The following is a 20,463-nucleotide window of genomic DNA, read 5'->3' on the forward strand; positions in this document are numbered from 1 at the left end:
CTCTATCTCACAGTGACAAGAAACAAAGGCAAGTGATAGTTTTCCTTCTTTCAAGATACTTTGAAGATGTAATCTATTACAAATTACTGGATCTGAAAAGCAATAATCGGTACTTACTACTGATTACTTTCTTGCAGAAGTAATAGATTTCTGATTATTTTTAGATTACTTCTGCATTATGCCTGTGAGTCACAGAAGCAGACTCTGGCTCTACTGAGTGCTATGAAATCATCATTTGGGTTCAAAATGCAAATGACACATTTGTCAAAGGAAAAAATTATTGTGACTTATTAGCATTCTTTCATGCTAAAAAGGGATCAGATTACTTCCAAGGATTATATTTGCAAAAACAGTAGCCTGTGCTGGAGTCAGCTATTCTCATGGCTCTGAAAGAAAGAGAGCAGCATGGTATTGCTACCATTTCATAATTATTTTGGTGAAACTGGAAATGACCCCTAAGTTATGTTAAAGTTTGCAGTGGGAACCCTTTGCTGGAAATGATCTGAAACAATCCTTATGGGTTTTAAGATCCACATTCAACTTCCTAGACAGGGTAAAAATAATTTTGTGTAGCAGTTAGGTGTGTTTTTTGGGCTGAAAATGCTTGAAGCATCATAATTTATTAATGCTTTTGTTTTTGAAATATTAAGCTTTAGGTTCATGAGGCCCAAGATACAATAAGACTGGAGCTAGGTGAATTGCTGAGTTCCAAAGAAGTTAAATAGGAAATACTATTAGTGTTAATCATGGGTCTTGCTTCTCTTTAATGCCATAGAAGGCAAGAGATTAAAACACCACTGTCAAGCCTTAAATACCGGGAATTTGACATCTGAAGTATTAGCTCCTTTCACAGATGGGAGACCAGCAGAGTTCAAAGCATCAAAGAAACGGGGACTGACGGTGCTTAAGAGCCTCTCTGGGGCACTCCTAGTCCTCTGTTTTATTATCAGTGCTGGTTTCTGCACCATCTTTACCCTCACCTGCCCACATAGTGGGGGGCAAGCAATGTAAGCAGCTCTTCCCAAGCATGGTTTGTCTGGTGCTTCCTCCCCTGAGAAACACCCCTTGGGACAGAGTGTTTGTCCTGTTTGGGTTAGGAGGCACTAGGATCATCCCTTGGTGGGCTGAGGAGAGCAGCTTCACTGAATGGGGCCTTTCAAAGCCCAAAAGGGAGACAGGCTCTTCCCTGCTTTTTCCATTGCTTCAGGATGGGTCAGAGTTCCTAGTGAAACATGCTTCTCCCAGGACATGCACAAGAGCAGGGCCTCGCTGCTCTGGGCAGCTCTCAGCACAGATCCCACTATTTAGATATTGCTGGTCCCATGCTCAGCTGGGATACCTCTAAATACACACCCAAGCAGGATGTGGTGTGTACAGCCAGAGCCATCAGTGTGATTGCATGGATATGCCAGCTAGAGGAAAAGTGCAGGCAATAGCTCCACCTGCAAACTGCTGAAACACACTTTTTTGCTCCTTTTTTTCCCCCCAAGTCCTTTCTGTTTTTACCTGGCTTTTGGCCTGGTTTGGGAAATGGTGAATTCTAGGGCAAAAATTTCTTTTGTTATTCTGTTAACATTGCTGTAAAACCTCTCTGCAGTTTTGTTTTTTTTTTTCTTATTAGAGAAGACTCCTTTTGAACTCGTTGGCCCCTCTAAGTGTGTAATACTGACTGACAGCAGGCTTCTTTTGTTCAGCACTTTCCTTTTAAATTTGGTGTATGTCCTTATCACACAGAATAGTCCTCAGTAACCCTCAGCTGCTCTTTCAGCTTTGCGTGGCAGAGACATGTGCTTCCTTCTCCTCACACCAACGCAGGCAGAGCCCTGTCCCCCAGAGGCTGAGTCGCCCTCCTTTCTTTCATGGGCAATCAAAGTCCCAGCGGAGATCCAGAAGCTGCTGCTAACTCGGCCAGGGGAGGTGCGTCCCACTGACAGCGTGCAAGCCAAGGCTCTGCAGCCTGAGCTGCCCCCTCCCTGCCTGCCCCCGGGCGGGATGCAGCACGTACCCATGCAGTTCTCCAGCGGGATGTCGGTGCCCAGCCGGATGTCATCCAGGGCCAGCTCTCCCGAGTGGCCGTTGCGGATGAATCCCTCAAACACGATCTGTGGGAAATCACAACAGAAATGTCAGTGCTAAGTTGGGCGCTTCCCAGCTTAGAGCCACCTACGGAGAGTGGCTGCCGCTCCCAGAGGAAAGGGTGGGAAATTGCTCCAGGCTTTCCCCACAGACCTGTGGATCACCTGACACTAGTCCTGCTTTCTTGCCCTGCCTCTGCCAGCCTTTTCCCAGGGAAAGCTGCTGTGCCTGGACAGGTTCAACAGAGACATCTTTGCCTGGCCTGGCAGCTCTTGGCTTGCAATTTTTTCAGTTAAATGCCTCTCATAAGGAATAAAGACTCAGTGAACCCCCCTAGCCCTTGCACAGTGGCATAACTCTGAGTTACTGCAGCAGCAGCTTTGGCCCATGGTATTAACTGAGCTGAGATCACAAAAAGGAAGGGAAGGACACAATATGCACAGCTACATTAACTGTAAAGTGCTGTTCCCATCAACATTACATAAGAAGTATTGAAATGTCAGAGGAGAGGGGTCAGCTTATTCCTACTTAATCACAGGCAAAATATATTTACAAAAATAAGTAGAGTCGTTAGCTCTAAGAACTGCTGAGTGGAGACACTTGCAATATTTACATAATGACGCCATTATACACATGCTGGTATATTCATGTTTAGCACAAAAAGTAGTCAGCCAGTGCCCATCATTCTTATCTGTAGGCATATTTTGTTTTCTGGTATTTTATTAAAAAGCCAAACCCATACAAACAAACTAGTCAGACAGCTCCAGTGCAAAGCTTTAGCTTTATATCCCCCTGCCTACTCTGAAGGCATTGGAATAGGCTGCCAAGTGAAGTGCTGGAATCACCATCCCTGGAAGTGTTCAGAAGGCATGTGGATGTGGCACTTGTGGATATAATTTAGTGCTGCACATGATGATGCTGGGTTTAATGACTGGACTTGATGATCCTGGTGACCTTTTCCAACCCTAGTGATACTAGGATTCCAAGGGTCCAAATGATTTCCTACGGCTACGTACTTCACAAACCTCCTCTCCCAATATTAGGTGACCTCTTTCATCTAAGGTGCCTGGGATCCATGCCTGCCTTCAAGGACACCTCCCTGAAGGGCTGGGTATCTGACTGCACAGGCGATGGAATGTCTGGGCTGTGGGTCCCAAGCTCAGGCCATCAACCCATGCGGGAGGCAGCAGTTTGGAGGGGTCAGTGGCCAGACAGCAGCAGCTCCCTGGGTCAGGCTCAGGGCTGGGAGCTGGCTGGAGCAAGGCTCCCCACCAGGGTAGTCTAAATTGCTGCCTCAAGCCTGGGAGTCCATATTTCCTCTGCCTTGGAGGGTGCTGGACGCTGTGCTGATGCTCATTAACAAGTGACAAGAGTAGCACTGTCTCCCTGGCAAATGGCACGCTGCCCGGAAGGGACAACCGTGCCAAAGACACTCCTGGAAGCAGCAGCCTCTCCATGGGAGGCTGGTACAGCTGTGCCAGAGGGGCTCAGGTGGCCGTGGCAAAGCAGCACAGCTTCCTTCCTCCCTCCAGCTCATCCCTTCTCTTCCACTGATCTCTGAGAGTGGGACAGGGCCATGATCTTACAGCCCAGCACCGAGCCCTCTCTTCTAGGCTAAAGCATCAGAGAAGAGGATTCGCAAATGAGCCTGCATTCCCTCTTCCTTCTCCTATGTCAACACTTGCAGCTGGGGCTGGAGAATGGCTGTTTGCTGCCCACCCTTAAGAGCTGACTGTGTTCCCTCCCAGCTTCCCACTTCTCCTGGCTGCTGCATTTGCTCCCTGGAGCTGCACATCTGCCTCTGGTCAGACTATCTGATGACCTTCACTTGGAGGGGGAAGAAATGCACAAAACAAAATAAAAAAAAAAAAAGAAAAAGGGAGAATATTTGGGAGATCTGAGGAATATGAAAGGCAACAGGCTGAACAAAGGCCCAAGTCTGTGCAGAAGACAGGCACTCTCAGAATAACAAACAGTGTAGCTTAGTTACTATGGTAACTTGAGAAACACAATGAAAACAGCCACATTTCCCAGTGATGAATGGGCCTGGGCTCTGAAACACTGAGATCAAGATGCTGGAGAAGTCTACCTAGTTCAGCACACCTTCTGCAAACATCTTACCCGGTACTCCATGTCGTAGCTTGGCAAAATGATGCGGCCTTCCCTCCACTCCTCCCCTTGGTCCTCCGTGATGACCCACAGTGCCTTGTGCTCCTGGCTGGCTTCCCGCCAGACCCGCAGCATCACCCCATTGCTGCCCCAAGCCTGGTACTGGAAAACCATGCAGACAGCACTCTGGGGCAAATAGATGGTGGGGCTGATGAGCCGGGCTCGCTGGCCTTCCTGCCTTCCGCTGCTTTGCAGTTGCAGGTAATTCTTGACATCTGTTCAGAGAGAAAAACACCATTCTATTGTTTTCTGCAGCCACTGGCAATGAGTGTCTCACCTACTGCCAAGTGGCTTTGGCAGTGCTGCACGGCAGTGCAGCCCCATGCCTGCAAAAGTGGGGTCTCACCCAGCACCCTTTGTGTGCTCATCCAGCTGAGCCACTGCTGTGCCCTGTGCAGCCCAGGCAGGGCATCGAGTTGCACACTCCCTCACCAGGCACCACCCTCTCCCTGGGTAGGAGACCAACAACAGAAAGTGTTTAAGAAAAAGACTGACATAATTAGAAGAAGTTAAAAAGCTGGAGCAAGTTATTGTCAGAGGAAGTGATGCCATGATAATTGCATTGGCAGGGGGTATGTGTGTTTATTCTACTGGGAGCTTCCTCAGTGAACAAGCCTGAGGTGGGTTTTTCTAAATGCCAGTGCTGGAAACTCATCTTGTTTTGAGGATAAGCACAACAAAACGAAACTCTGGCTCTCAGTTTTTCTGTAATGCAGCAAAACAGCCTCTAAAGCACAGCACAGAGGAAGGACATGGACCCAATGCGTGAAGCGTGCATAGGTGACAACTGGGTGGTTGCAAACTTGAAGGTAGCTGAAATACACACAACAGAGGATTCACTTGCTCTAATATTACATTTAAAGTGTGCCACATTTTTTGTCAGTCCTCAGGGAGGAGAGATTTGATACACTTGATATCCCAGGAGAAGTTCAAGGCTGAGGCTGGAACTGGAGATATTTGATCTGAATACCAATAGCAGCAAAAGCACATGGATACAAATCCCGAGGCACATCTGACTTTAGCTGGAATCAGTGGTTTCCAGCCCTCTCTGATGAAAAGCCTCCTCAAGGAGTTTCCCATTTGCAGCTTGGATGTCTGAAGTCCCTTAGCACAGACTGAAAGCCCGGTGTGTAGCTGAAGTGATCTTTACCTGTCTCTCCGTCATGACCAATGTCAGGATGGAATCCCTTGGGTCGCTCCAGCTGCAGAGCAAGGTGAGGTGACCCAGACACCTATTGCTAGATTTTGCATTTTGCTCAAAAGAGGGATGTGCACACTTTCTTTTGCTACACAGTGGGCAAGTGCCACTGGTGCTTCATGCCAGCATATGCCAGCCCAGGCACAAGATGCTTATCTCTGCCCCAGAACTATACTGAAGGGTTTGTTAGCTCCTTCCCTCACATCTTAGCCTGCTGTGCCTGATGGGCCAAGCTCTGAGCAGCAGCTTGGCCCTGCCTCCCCTGCTCCCCGTGTGGCTTCAGTGCCCACAGCAGTGGCAAGAGCAGTGTCTGTACTCAGAATGTTTGCAGGGTGTGCTCAAAACACCTCCAAAACTTAAACCAGAGAGACCTGAACTAGGAATCCATGGAAAGATAGGTCCCAACAGAAAACAGCAGCTGACATCACTGCTGCTCAGCAGTCAGGTGACATCACAGCCCAAGGGAGATCTATCAACAGTGCTGGCCCTGCTGCAAGATTGTCAGTGCCAGAGAGCAGAAACCAACCACTGTGAGCTAGGCAGCCTTCTAAAATAAATTTAGGACAAGATAACAGGAATATTTGCCATCATTCTTCTCCTACCATGTGTGATCAAATGCTTCAAAAGCATATCCACTCCTATGAACTTTCACTGATTTTGCTGTATGAAGGACAAATCTGTTCCCAACTGGCCACATAAAGAAACAGCAACATTTTAGCAAAATTTTCCAGCACCTGTGAAATGTCCCTGTGCCACTTGGCACTTTATGCCAACAAACAGTAGCAGAAAAAAAGGATGAAAGAGTGTTTGCCCACTCCTGCTTGAGTGAATCACTTGAAAAAGTACCATGCCGTTTTCTAATGGAGGAGTGTTCTTGTGATTTACCTCAGAGTGCTAGTAGTGGAGGAGGAGATGTGGGAGATAAACAAGTGGAGGAATTAAAAAAAAAGAACAAGCTGTACTCCATGCCTAAGGAGTGATAAGGCATAATAAGTCATCAAGGTCTCCTGAATTAAAAACCTCTTTTTGTAATTCACTACAAGCCTCTTCAAATAAAAAAAAGCAGCAACGAGAAAAGAACAGCAGCAACAAACAAGGGAGCAAATCAGACTGAAGTCATACACTTATCTCACAGCTGAAATGGTCTCACAGGCAAATCTTAAGTAAAAGCACTAGCCAGGTTCAAGAATGATCAAATCCATATCCTCAAAGTTCAGGACCAACCTTTGGTGCCAGTACCTAAGCAGCCTGACTGAGTGCAGGGTTTTGAGTCATCCTTGGATCTGCCCATAGCCCAGAGCTGACTAGAGGGGACTGACAATTCTAATTGTGCAGCTGGAAACCACCCATTATCCTCACCCCAAAAGCCAGTGGTATCCAGTGTGGCTACCTTGCCACTTCAGCAGAAGAGCCTGTGTGCCTGAGTCACATCCCTCCTGCCAGGATTGACACTGACCTTCTGTTTGTTCCCATTCCTATCAAACTCTCAAACTGCAGCCAAAACTAATGCTCCCTTCAGCAACACAGGATCTTTCAGAGACTCGGGAACCCTCCATCTCCTGTGCTCCCTGCCCAACTCTTGCTGGGGCCCAGAGATCTCTCCAGGACCTACTGTCAGTCCCAAGGAGGCTCAGTCCTTGGGTGGTGATTCCAGTTGCTCCCCCTGCAAATAGCAGTGGGTTTGGGCACCATGCACTCTTGCTCCTGGTACCAGTACCAGTTTCTGGGTGGAAAGCCAAGTGCAGGCAGGCATTACTTTCTATGTCATTTGAAGATTAAATGGCTGGATCACTCTAATGGCTAGTTGGACCTTTGGAAAAGCCCTACAAATTTGCTGAGACTGACTGAATAAGGGCATTGTGGAGATAATTGTTGGAACAGCATGTGGAAGCCTGGTGGCTCCAGTAGTCACTCTGATACAGTAAATGGAAGCCTTTGGCACAGAAAGCATCTGAAAGGCTGATTTCCCCTGTTAAAACACTTGAAGGGAGCTTTGCAATGATGAGCTGATCAATTCTTCCAGGATCAGAAATGCATTTTAATCTCTTTCCCAGAACTTTGCTTTGCAGTCTCTGTTCCTAACACGATAGCTACATCCTCCACAGAACTGGCACTGCTAGTTCAAAGCACCAGCTCAAAAAAGGCAGGAAAACCCACTCAGGCATTTTACCTGTTTTGCAACTGATGCTATGGAATAAATCTCATGGACAATTTATGGCATCATCTGGATGTAAGGGAGCCAGTAATGTGAACATGAAACCACCCCAGCCAGATGATGGCAGAGCCCCTCCTGTGTGCATGGCAGTGAGTCCTGGATAAATCACCAGCTGGGCTCTGCAAACCAACCATCTGGGCAACGTGGTTTTCTCTTGGCACACCTGCCCCCTCCTGCTAGGAAGCCATCTGAGAGGACATTAGGGGCAATGGGGGATGAAGCCTCACAGTTTGGGTCAGACTGCAAGCACAAGCCACAGCAGCATCCCCTCTGCAAGGTCAGGCTGCCTTGTGCTTGGGTCCTGCACATCTCACACCCTCTCTCAAGGAAAGCACCTTCCCTCATGGATCTCAGCAGCACATCTGGAGGTGTTCCAGCAAAACATGTCGGGCAGCATGTACACAAGCAATTATTGAGATTTCAGACTCCCTCTGCATTTGCCTCTCACTGGATATTGTTGAGTTACAGCTGCTGCTCCTGTGGAGGAACCACATGAAGTGCCCTCACATCCCTCCAAAGGTCGCTGCACTCTCCTTTGCTGCACGGTGTGCTTTAGCTGGCAGCACGGCAGCCCAGCTGCAGCCACCTCTTGTCTGTCAAATTCCAGAGGTGACCACACTGCTGTGGGCACTGTCTGCACAGCCCCAAACGCCACCCCAACCACACTGTGTCATGGCCAAGTGGACATCCCAGTGAGGCATGATCCTGCTGTTCTTCTGGGGCATGTGAAGTGGAAGCTGCATCAGCTCTTGCCACTCCTGGGGAGCAGATCAGCTCAGATGCTCTCATGACTGCCGGGTGGTCTGATAGCAAGGGAATGGCAGCTGCATGAATATGCAGATTGAAATTGGATAGTTACCACATTTTAAAATTTTTTGGCAAATCATGCAAATTCACCTCAAAAGGCTGCCACTATAATTTCATGACAGGCCTCTCCTCAATGACAGACTTTCATTTAGGATGGGAAGTCAATCCTCCATAAAACTAATATTTATATTAACTAGATCACTGCATCTACTGGAAAATCCCCTCAATTTTGATTATGTGTTAATTAGCCTGCCAAGTCCTTGCCATTTCAGTCTCTAAATCAGCCCATCAAAAGGCATAAAATCCCACAGTTACCCAGAACCAGGCTCTCAGCCTGCTCTCCGGAGCCCTTCTAATGGACCCCCCATTACATCCTCTCAATTAAGCCTCCTGCCCTCAACAGCACAGTGCAACTGTGAGCCCTGTCACCTTCCCCAGGGAGTGCAGGCAGGGCACGGCGTCCCTGACAAATCAAATCCCAATTAGAGCCTGACATTTATGCTACGTGAGCTGCCAGCCACCAAAACTTGTCCTTTGGCAGCGTGGTGGGCACCCTGCCTGCCCCTGCATGAAAGGTGTGCACAGCCCCACCAGCCCAGCATCTGTGCCTGCACAGCTGCAGAGCTGAGCAGGCTGGGGCTGCACAGCTGCAGAGCTGAGCAGGCTGGTGCTGCACACACTCTTGCTTTCCCCAGCCCTGCTCTGTGACCCACTGCTGCGAAGCCATGGGGTGGTACACAGCTAAGGTTTGAGAGATGGTGTCTTGCTTTGCAGAGAGCATTCCAGCCTGCTTTTTTAAGCAGGAATGTCACGGGTGTTTGGGTCCAAAAAGTGACTGAGGCAAGCAGTGAGCCCCAGAGAAATGGTTTCTTTTCCTCTGCCTCCAGCCCAGCCCAAGCAAGCAGGAGCTTTGCTGGAACAGACCATGGCCATACCTCCTTCTATCATGCATGACAGTATGGGCACATGGACAGCCAGAGCCTGGCCCTAGCCTGCAGCCAGGGAACTCACACAGAGCAGCTGATGCTCAGCAAACCTCTTGTGACTGGGGTGCTGGGGTGTCCCAGCTCTGCCGTGCTGTGGGCAGCCAGGGCATGAAGGCTTTCTAACATTTGCTGCCCTCACTGTGGAAATGAGAGTCAGGAGAGACATGTACAGCTTTGCTGACAGGCAATCTGCACCACACGAGGGGAGCAAAGAAAGACAGAGATGGATATATGGTCTCCTTCCCACAGTGTGCAGCTGCTCACTCATTGCATAGAAATGCTTGACTTTCATACCACCCCACATGTAAAACTCCTTCCTACTTCAAAGGACACAGGATTGACCCTTGAGGTCAAACTGTGTCCCCAAGGCACAAGCCCTGAGACTTGCATGAGAGTAAGTGCAGACCCACTTCAGTTCAGCCCTGCCCTGTTAACACCATGAAAACCTTTCTACTACTTTGGACACAGTAGAATCAAGGCCTTCCGACAGCAGTTCTCATGGATTGCAAGAAAAATATGAAACTTTCCCTTTTAAAGATCCCATGGGAAAAACACAGGAATGGTAGGGGGTCACCATCAGCTTAAAAACAGCTTAACATTTGTTTCTCTTAAAAAATAAGCTCTTACGAAACTTCAGAGCACTATAAATACTCCTCTGCTGAAAACACTTTGAAACAAATAAACCTTTCCCTGAAGTGCCTGCAACCCAAGTGAGCAGCATTCCTGACCCTCCAAGCCAGCAAGGCCATGGCCCACAAGAGAAGCTCTCAGTGGGTTTTTGCAGCCCAGCCCAAGAGCTGTGTGGTCAGGAGTGATGCAAGGTTAAAAAGTGCTTCCTTTTCTGTGCACACATACAGCTGCCAGCATCCGAACAACACGGGGTTCATGATGACCCTGATGCTGTGCTCACCCAAAAGGGAAGGGGGAAAAAATGGGCAAAACATGGAGATTTCATCTCTTCAGTACTGGCTTATTAGTGTAGCATCACTGAGAGCAATACAATCACATCGACCGGCTAAGGATACAACCCAGGATCTTTAGACCCTTCAGGATCAAGACCCCAGTGAAATTCAAAGATGGTGAAAAGTTGAGGTGCCCAAGTTATTAACCCAGATTTATTTTCAGGTCTTAAGACCTTTATCTTGACACCAATGGCATGCTGCCATTGCGTGCAGCAGGAGGAGGGATGAAATCTCATTGAAACCTGAACTTGTTGCTCCATGAAGCTTGCTAGGTGCAGCTAAGGGGAATCTTTCTACAGATGGGGAGCATAGAGGGAAAAATCCTGACAATCTCTTATGGGGGCATGGAAAAGGGAGCCAATGGTATTTTCTAGGCTTGCGAAAGGCAGGTAGCAGTTGGAATCATGCTGGTCTTCTGCTGAGCTGGGCACTTTGGGTCCACTTTCACCAATGAGGTCCCCAGACATGTAATGGGAGCCTGCAGGAGAGGACGTGGAGTTAATCCATGGTGCAAAGAGCCCAAGGAACACAGGGCTAAAAAAAGAAATGCAGAGCTGCCTGAAAGAGTATCTTGGAAATAAAAATAGTGGAATGAGAGCAGTGGGTGTCTTGTCAGTCTTGAGAAGTTCTCCGTGCCAAAGACAAGGAGGAATTGCATGCAGCACATAAAATGAAATTGGGAGATATCTGAGGAATTCAGGCCTGTCTCTCAGCAGACTTTTCTAATCAAGTGCTTCACAGAGGATATTTCACCATGGTCATTTCCTTTCCTCTCTCTTATGCAGACTGAGCCAGGGCTCTTCCCTTCATTATTATTTTTTCCTTTTTAATTTTAATTTTTGTTTTGCCATTTTCAAAAGAAGTTAAACCACATTCCACATAGCTCTTAAATGCACAGCACACTTTCTTGCTACTGTGGAGCAGCCACGGCCTCTAGCCTGGGCCAGCACCTTTAAATCAGAGCAAATTGGGCTCCAGAAGCCTTGAATTCTCCTTAACTTTTGCCCTGCCTCTAACCAAGCACAGCTGCTCTCCTTCACCCAACTGCTCACCCCAGGGTGGGGAATTCACAAGCAAAGACCACCCTGAACAACAGCTTTTCATTCCTTGCTCCCTGGAGTCTGAGCGTGAATTTTCTAACTAGAAACAAAGTGCTGGAGGGAGCATGAGGGAAGGGCAGGGGAAGAATAGGGGAGTGTGAACCAAACAATGCTTTGATTCTGTCCCCACCAAGGAGCTGGCATTGCCTCTTTTTCATGTTTCTCCAGTTGCCCTTAAAAGCTCCTTGGGGAGAAAAAAAACAAATAGTTGCTTCTTTTTGTGTCATATCTTCTTAATTTCTAAGAGCAGGACCAAAGTGAGGCACAGCAGTGATGCCTTTGAATTCCAGCTCCTCTGCAGCCCTGTGGGGGCAAGGCAGAGATGCCCACAGATGCCAGGATGGCACACCCTTGCCTGAACCAGACAGGAGGCCAGTGCCAGTGGTGACCCCTCAGCCTGTGCTGGTGTTTGCTGCTGGCTTCCCCTGCTACTATGGGTAAGTCACTCCAGCCCCCTGGAGCCACCCCCTCCTCCCCCTCCCCTGCCCACACAGCCCATGAGTTGCAGGGCAGTGCTGGAGCTCCTGCCTGCTCCCCCTCAGTGCTTCAGTGCCTGACTGCACAGCACCCTAAGGGAGAGCTCTCCACACTGGCACAAAAACAGACCACTGAACTCAGCAGGACAACATTCCCCAGCCCCAACTGTGAAACTGTGCGACTCATAACTGAGAAAAAGGAGAAAGAGGAGAAGAGGGGAAAAACAAGGACTGCATGCTGCTGTCTAAGGCAGTACCAGCCTCTCCTGGGCTACAACAGGATCTTCTAAGAAACTATGACCAACTAATTGTACAGAGACTCAGGGGAGAGGAAATGAAATGAAAAATTGAGTCTGAGTTATAAAAATAAGTAATTTTTATCCTACTTGCAGGAGACTTATATTAATTAAACATTATTACAGTGAATGAGATGGGGAGGGTTATTAAGTCTGGGGCTGGCTGTAAGTGTTCTCTCCTGTTGCCTGAGGCTCCACTGAGCTCCAGATATTAATCTTCTGAAGCACTCAAATGCTGAAGAGATAAACACTTGAAATATGAAAATATTTTTCTCCCTAGCAGACACTGTATCCCTATGTCACGCCAAAGAATTTTTCAGATGTCCATATGGGCTGCACTTACAGCATTACCGTGTCTCTTAGAAAAAAGCTAAGCACCTCAGGAGCTGAAGAGAGAAATGATGTGTGCATTTGTGTGGGGGTGATTTGTGTGTGGAGATGTAGCAGATTCTCCTCTTCCCATATGTTTCTGGAATACATATTTTCCTCTTTAGCACTGCCTACCAGGTGTTGGCTGCACGGCTTTCCAACTGGCTGGCGGCACTGCCAATCTGGCCAGCGACTCTGCCAGGTGGCTAACAGGTTTGCCTGCATGTTTGCATTCTGAGACTCAACCTTACCCAGGGGAGGGCGAGGAAGGACTCACAGACATTCACGGGGATGGGACTCACAGACACTGGAATCACCAGGCATCAGGGCAGAGCCCAGGACAGGTAAGATCAGCCAGCTTTCCTGCAGGAGCCTTGACTTTCACAAGCAATGACTGAGAGTGAAGCGGTGCTACAGTGACACAGCCTACTGTTATAAGGAAATTGGCAAATGTTCTTCGTGCCAGCCATGCCACAAAGTCAATGAGGGATAAGGAAAGCACACTAGTCCTGGCGTGAGTTCCAAGATGTGAAGCTGAAGAACTTGATCTATCAACCACATTGCCAGAGGCAGGCTCCCTTGCAAGCCATGCCAGCACATCTCAGTGAGGTCCTCCATAAATTAGGCTCTGTCACACTCATGCAAATCTTCTGCTTCCAAAGAACGAAGAGAAAAAGAGCAAAAGTCAAACAGCAAGAAGCTGGCATTTCCAGCACTCTTAGGGCTTAGCTCATCCTTCACTTGGAGGAGACTGAAATCCAGCCTCTGCAAGCCCAGAGTGCAGAATAGCTGAAGAGTATAGGCAATCTGAGTAACATATGGGAGAGGAAGAAATGCACTCTGGGGAAAAAGCACTGGATTCTACAGAGGACATTTGGATCAGGATGTGGAACAAAGCCTGGGCTAGCCTTCACAGTCCCACAGGATTCAAAGCTCAGTGTCTGATTCAAGTCCACCTCAAGAGGACAGTTAGTATAATTCAGTGCCAGTGGTCACAGTCCTATAAATAAGTCATGAACCATGCAGTAAAGCATCTGAAAGTTTCCATAAAAGAAGTTCAGCTCTGCATAGCCCCTGCAACTCATGATAGCTATGCAATCATCATTCATACTGTTCACATGGACAAAGACCCATCAGCACTCTCTTCCCTGCTTTGGTTGGTATTAATCATCTTACCAGGCACAGTGTCAGAGCTTTGTTCAGAGTTGCCAATCCAGGTGCCTGAAGGCTGAAAAGACCACGTATAGCCAGTTGCCAAGTCGTGTGACCAACCACAAAGGTCTTCAGGAAGATCAAAGTTGCAGTTGAAGTTCGCAGGGACTTGGAAATCTTACAAAAAGAAATAGAAGCAAAATAAAGTCAGATTAAAAAATGACTTACCCATGAAGGGTTGCTATTAAAAAACAACCCAAAACTAAACTAGCTGGCAAGCCATCAAAACTGAAGAAAGCATCAAATCTCATTCACACTGATGCTTTTAACCTATCTCACATTTCCTCAGCTCCAAGGATCAGCCTTAAGTTCTGCATCATCAAAATGTTCACACCACGTCCTGTGGCTAATCCACCAAACTAAGCAAATATAAAAGCATGAACCAAATGTGTCCAAACTCTAATCAGCACCTTCTCTTCCTCCCCTAGAGTGGTAAAAATTAAATGCCTTTTTAAATGTCAGTGAAGAGTCCTTCCTGAGTGCCCCATGCTCAGAAGTTCCTGCCTGGCTCCAAAAGGAGAATCTCAAGTGCTCCAGAAACCCAGCTCCTGAGTGACAGACCCAGCCACTTGCACCAGACGGGAGCTGTCTGTCATCCTGGAGAGCTGTCACTCACTGCTTCCTACTTTCTCATGGAAATGTTACCAGGGAAAATGTGGGGCCACCATAAGCTCAAGCTTTTGGATTCTGAGTGAAAGAAGCCAGCCTCTATTTCTAGCTCTGCTATGGACTCACCACATGGTCGTTGGGCGAGTCCTTTAACTTTCCATCTTGAAACAGGAGCAGAGTTAATTCCCCTGTGACAACAGCTTTGAAAGCTCTGGAGAGCTTTTCTGCAGGCTGTGGGCAGGCAGGCACATGCCAGGGGCTGCATGTGGCACTGAGGCAGCTGCTGGCTCCTTCAGCAGAGGGAATCAGTCATGTGCAGGGAGGCTGCAGAAATGGGCTGAGTCCATACCAGGCACTCAGCGGACATGCATGTCTGAGCCTAATTATAGGCCAGGATTTTCCTGAGCAAAGAGGAAGTTTTAAATCACAGTGCCCACAAAGTGAGCCATAGCCAGAAGGAGGTGAGTGACTCAAGTGATAGGCATCAGCAGAACTTCACTGCAAGGGGCAGTGGGCTTTTTTTTACATGCTCCCACTCCAAAACAAAACAATGTAGATCATGGATCCTTTTAATCCAATCTAATCTCATACCCTGGAGAGCAGCATTGTTTCTGTTTGGCTGTCATAAATCTGATTGTCCAGAGAAACACACTCATTGTTTTATGGAGTATGAGAATGAAAATTGTTGCTAAATCTGAGGGAAGCTGACAGGGAGGCTGGTTCCACGCTCCACAGCATACTCTGCTTGCTCTCTTGCCCTGGATTGCACCCGGGAATTGTGTTCTTGCAGAGACTGTTACTGGCCTAAATTTCCCTCCATCACTTTCCCAAGTGCCTCAATGGTTGCAGGGTTGCACAGGCTTACCACTAAGGCAAAGCAATGAGAATCAGGCCCTTTGAGCTACTTCTGTGACTTACATTTCTAGAACTAAAGTACAGCAGAATCCCCATGGGAGGTGTGAAAAAGCCAATTAATATTCTTTTATAAATTTATTTATTTTAAAACCCATTAATTTTTTTTTTTTTATCTGGGACTGAAAGCTGAAGTGACAGAAGTCCTAGGAGATATCTCAGAGGATAGTTTTTCCTTGTGAGATTCTTGTTGAAGTCCTCGTGTACATTGTCCAGTGCTGAGGCCCAGGCTCTGCTGTTGCACCCAGGGGAATGCATTTCCTGAACAACTGTACAACTAACCTTGCACAGCTCTGTCAAGCCCTCTCCTCTTCATCTGGACATTTCACAACCTTTAGATGCTCACATCCCCCTTGCAAGAAGCAGAAGAATTTGATGTCTGCTTTTACAGATAGGGATTTGAGGCAGAGAAGATTAGCCCTCCCCCAGCACTGAACCTTAAAAAGCACAGCATGGAGTCTAAGCTAACATTCAGCTTCTTCCACCCTCAGAAGAAGTAGCCAAGTGCTACAGTTACCAAACCATTTCACGTATGTCTGACAGCCATCTAAGACTGGGTAGATGAAATTCTGCATTGAGTTAGTGTTCCCTTCTATCTAGTGCCCACACAAGGAGCCCAGACTGTCCTCCTAAATTTTAAGCTGATATTAGGAAAGATGATCCTTAAGCAGATAAGTGTTCAGGACATCAGTCTTCAATACATGCTGTGATTTACTTCCACAGTTGTGACTTCTGCAAAAGGAGCCCTGCATACCAGGCAGTCTGAATCACCTTCTGAAATTATGATTTACAGCCAAGAGGTGATCTGGAATTGAGATGGTTCCAAACAGGGCACTAAATGAGTTTCTTCAGGTCATGTAAGGAAGCTGGGAGACCAGCTCTTCATCTCTTGTACGCCAGGGACTGAATTAGCTGCTATCTCTTGCTCTTCCATCCTTCCTTGATAGAACTTATCAGATTTTGGCAGATTTGTTTATGGGTTGGTTTCTTTTTTTTTTTTAATCCTGGCCCATCACTAATAATATTACTCTAAGCTTTCCAGGAATCAGCCCCATGTATTGGCGCTAATGGGAAGATAAGAGTATTTTCCTAGCTCTTAACCCATCAGTTATTGAGATAGAGATGTGCTGCTCTGATACATACCCTCGTCTTCTCCACAGCTGTCACCACAGTCTGTTGCTTCTGCATCAGTTGGGTAGGGAGTGGTGGTCTCTTCACTCTTCAAAGTGGGCACCAGTGTCTCTGCAGTGGGCCTGACATCTGAAAAAAATGGAGTAGAGAAGCTGTTTGCAACAGACAGAACAAGAAGCCCAGGTAGTAGAAACAAGGCAAAAATATCTTTCTTCATGTTCTTATAATGGCAGGAAGAGATAGAACAAGTATGCCATGAGATTTCCACATGCTACAAATGTCAGCATGGTTTGAACTTCAAGTGAACTGTCTTTCCATATGGGAGTTCTATGGATTTGGAGTTCCCACTGAATGAGCCTCTTCTCTAGACATGCACACTACTTTTTCTCTTAATTTTTTAATCTACAATCTACATGGGTAGTTGGAAATCCACTTAGCTGTCATTACTGGATAAGTGAGATCACAGGCAGAACATCTTTTTCTTTCATAAAGCCATATGACACATTGAAAAAACACACACAACATTCCCACCAATTGTGCCAATTTATAAAACAAGTCACTCAAACCCACAAATGATGTAACCGCAAACGGACCCAGAGGATCCCCTAGTGAGCTCTGGCTCACTGCAGAAAGCATCTGGTTTCACACTCCAGGCTCCTGACTACGCTTTCAAAGGGTCTCTGTCCAATTTCCCTTTCTCTAACGTGGCCCATGTGTAACAACCTCCAAGCAGGTGTCAGGGGAAATTTAAGCAAGAAAGTGAAAGATATTAAGATCAACAGTAAATGACATTAGGTTCCAGCAAACTCTCCTTTTATGGGTGCATTAAGTGGAGTACAGCAGACTTGATTCTTTCCACTTTTAGAAAGAGGCAGCTTTGCTCAGTTATGTGTGATTGCGTTTCTTTGTTGGCACTCTTCAGGATATCATTTAATAAAGCCAGAAGCAGGAGGAAATGGCTAAATACATTGAATATTTTCCATAGGCTCCTTTATGCCCTTTTATTTTCCTGTTATTAAACATGTTGTACATAAACTCTCTGGGTTTTTTTTGGTTTGTTTTTTTTTTTTTTTCCAATGGCTGTCTTTTGTTCAAGATAAAATACCAAATAGCCTCAAAGTCTTTTAATTTGTAAGTTCAAATTTGTTACAACCCCATAAAATTCCAAATGCAACCAAGAAGCAAATTGCAAGCAGCCAGCCACAGAAAAATGTCATAAAAAAGAAAAAAAAAAGCAGCAGGTGAAAGCAACATATTGAAAGCTGGAACTTATTTAGAGTGGGTACATTTTTTTAGGTTGTTGTTCCTGTATATCAAGATTTATAGCTGAAATGTGACAGTGTGGAAGGACCTTGAAAGCAAGTCCCATATGGGACACAGATGCTGAGCGGATGTAAATCAACAGTGTTGCATTGCCCTGGACTAGCCGCAGAAATATATCTTGAAAAATCAGTTACCATGGTAGAGCTGCAACACGATGGTTACAAGAGATAATGAAAATAACAGGCAGGACAGCGTCATGTGTGAAATGGAAAGTGAAAAAGAGAGGTCTTGCTTGCTCGCTTTCTCACTTCTCCCTGGCCCTGCAAGTGTCTGTTCAACTGGTGGTAACTGCTAATCAAAATGCAAAGTCACTGAGCAATTGAAACCAGATGTTTGGAACTTCAAAGGATAAAAACCCAGCTGCTAGTGAACATTCATCATTCTCCACTCTTCAGAGGAAAAATTTTGGCAGGTCTTTGAAAGAAGCCAATTGCTGACTGCCTGCTTCCCAATTTTTGAGTTAGTAGCCAGCTAGTTTGTAAGCCCAGTTCAGGCTATTATGTGTTTAACTCAGTAATTAAGATGCTTGCTGCTGATAAGAAGTAGAAACACCTGGGCAGGATGAACATGGGCTTAGACCCTCTCTTGAAAATATTTTTAATCATCTTGTTTTAATCCATTTCTTAATCTTGTTCCCAAGCAAGTGCAATTACCTGCGTTTTCGCAGCCACTTTTGTAACATGCCTGGGTCCTCCCAGCAAAGGAGGGCCCTTTCTGGGGATTGTCAAGCCTGCTGCATATAGCCAGCCTGGATTATGCATGCAGATAATGCCATGGGCTATCTCTGCTCCGCAGGTTGCATCAGGGATATAAATGCTCTTTATAACATGGTGAATCCACAAGATTACAAGCCCTGCTCTGATTACAAAGCTGAATGCCTGTAGATTAATAAAGCTAGGGATATTTATGACCTGGCAGTTGAGTTTTAAACATTACAATGTGCAAATTATTACCCAGGCTGGGAAATGACCATAAAGAACCTTGCCTGGAGAAAACATGTGCTGTTGCTACTGATATTGAAAATGAGCATGGACACACATGTAAAAGAAAATTTGGGCCAAAAATAGCACAAGGCAATAAAGACAACAAACCCCTCATTCTCTAAGCTGGAGGAGTGCGTGGAAGGGCTGGCATGCACATGGCTGGAGGTCCTGACTCCCCTTATGGCAGCGATGCAGTGCTGTGATGCACCATCCAGCAACAGTCTACAGAGATCTGGCAGCTGGAGACTCCTGGGAGCTGCAGGAAGCAGCAAGGTGGGAGCTGCCTGACCATGTCTGCACAAATCCTCAGCTCCTGCTTCTTGCACCTGCTTCTCCCACAATATCCTAAGATGTCGTAAAATTTAAATTAAGATCGAATCCGATTTAAAGTTTAGATAATTTACAATGGATTGCCAGTCCAGGGGGATATTTACTATTGACTTCAAATGTGAAAAATTATCATTATTAATAGTGTGTACATGTTGTGTGATTTGCTGTTAAGTGTTTGCAATGCATCTTGCAGCACGTCACAGGAGGAAATGGTACTAAAGACTGCACAAGAGGGTAAAAAAAGATCTGTGTCTTTCAAGCTTTCTAGAATGGGAATTCTTACAAAAAATGCTTTCTACAGATGTGTTTATAAAATGGAAATCATACCTCTTTATCACTGACATCTGGACTCCAGATTCATATGTAAGCAGATTATTAAAAATAAAAGATTAAAAAAGAGGATAACTAGCCGCTGGCACTGCAAAGTTAGCATCAGACCAAATGACCCTTTGGGTACATTTTTTGCTTTTGGGGCTGAAACTGTGGAGAAATCAATCACCACTAAACCTCAGAGGGTCAGAGGCACAACCTCTACTGATCCCAGTAAGTGTGTGAAGTTAGTTTTCATCTCTGTATTAAAAATGGTGGCTGAAAGGCATACTACGTGTGAAAAACAGGTGGGTAAAAGTGACCAAGTTTCCTGGGTCCTAGGGATGTAGAGTTGACTTCCCAGCCTTGTCTGCAAAAAGGTTTCCACGTTGGGTTCAGTGAGAGAGGGACTGCTGTTTTTACAGCAAAGCCTTGTTGTGGCAGCTCAGTGTACGAAGTATTGGTCACTGCAACTCTGCTCCTCCTCCTACTTTTTGTCTTATTATTTGCACTAAAAAGCCCAAATGTCCTCTAACATAAGAGGCTGTGAAAGACTGCACAATGTCCAGGCAAAAGATCTGAAAGGAGGACAAATTCTGCATGGGGCCCTGTGTGAAAGCTTGGAGTCCAAACATTGCTGCTATATCCTGCATCAAGGCCAGTTTTTTTCAAGGTGGAAATAAAAAGTGAGGCCAAGCCACCATACAGGCACTGCCTTCATGGCTGCAGCCTCCCTGCCACAGCATGGACAAGGCAGGACAGCAGGAAATAACTTGAAGTTTGCTCCTTGCTGGTGTAGTGCCTGGCCCCAGAGCAGGCAGTGGGCAGAGGTGTAGGGGTTCCTACCTGTCCAGTCACAGCCCAGCACCTCCAGGCGCATTCCTATTCCCGCTGGGGACCACCTCTCCGGGTGCACTCGGATGTACTGGGCAGGAACAGGGTCAAACCTCCGGACTTCGGGGATGTCGTAGTGAATGTTGCCTTCAAAAAGCTAGAGAGA

At 46.6% G+C, this 20,463-nt stretch overlaps 1 protein-coding gene across 7 annotated transcripts in view; it reads right to left on the minus strand.

Moving 5' to 3' along the window:
* Positions 1 to 20,463, minus strand: part of NRP2 (neuropilin 2) — an 88,563-nt gene that overhangs the window by 20,852 nt on the left and 47,248 nt on the right. For all 7 annotated transcript variants that reach the window (XR_009418768.1, XR_009418769.1, XM_059475697.1 and 4 more), the window contains exons 10-14: positions 20,310 to 20,454; positions 16,531 to 16,647; positions 13,831 to 13,983; positions 4,198 to 4,460; positions 2,006 to 2,102 (exon numbers count right to left, since the gene is read on the minus strand). Coding sequence is in view for 5 of the 7 variants with exons in the window: in XM_059475697.1 (XP_059331680.1) it covers positions 2,006 to 2,102; positions 4,198 to 4,460; positions 13,831 to 13,983; positions 16,531 to 16,647; positions 20,310 to 20,454 (775 nt within the window). In the remaining 2 variants the exon portion in view is untranslated. The remainder of the gene's footprint in view (positions 1 to 2,005; positions 2,103 to 4,197; positions 4,461 to 13,830; positions 13,984 to 16,530; positions 16,648 to 20,309; positions 20,455 to 20,463) is intronic.

Source organism: Ammospiza nelsoni, chromosome 7 (assembly GCF_027579445.1).
Source record: "Ammospiza nelsoni isolate bAmmNel1 chromosome 7, bAmmNel1.pri, whole genome shotgun sequence".
NCBI lineage: Eukaryota > Metazoa > Chordata > Aves > Passeriformes > Passerellidae > Ammospiza > Ammospiza nelsoni.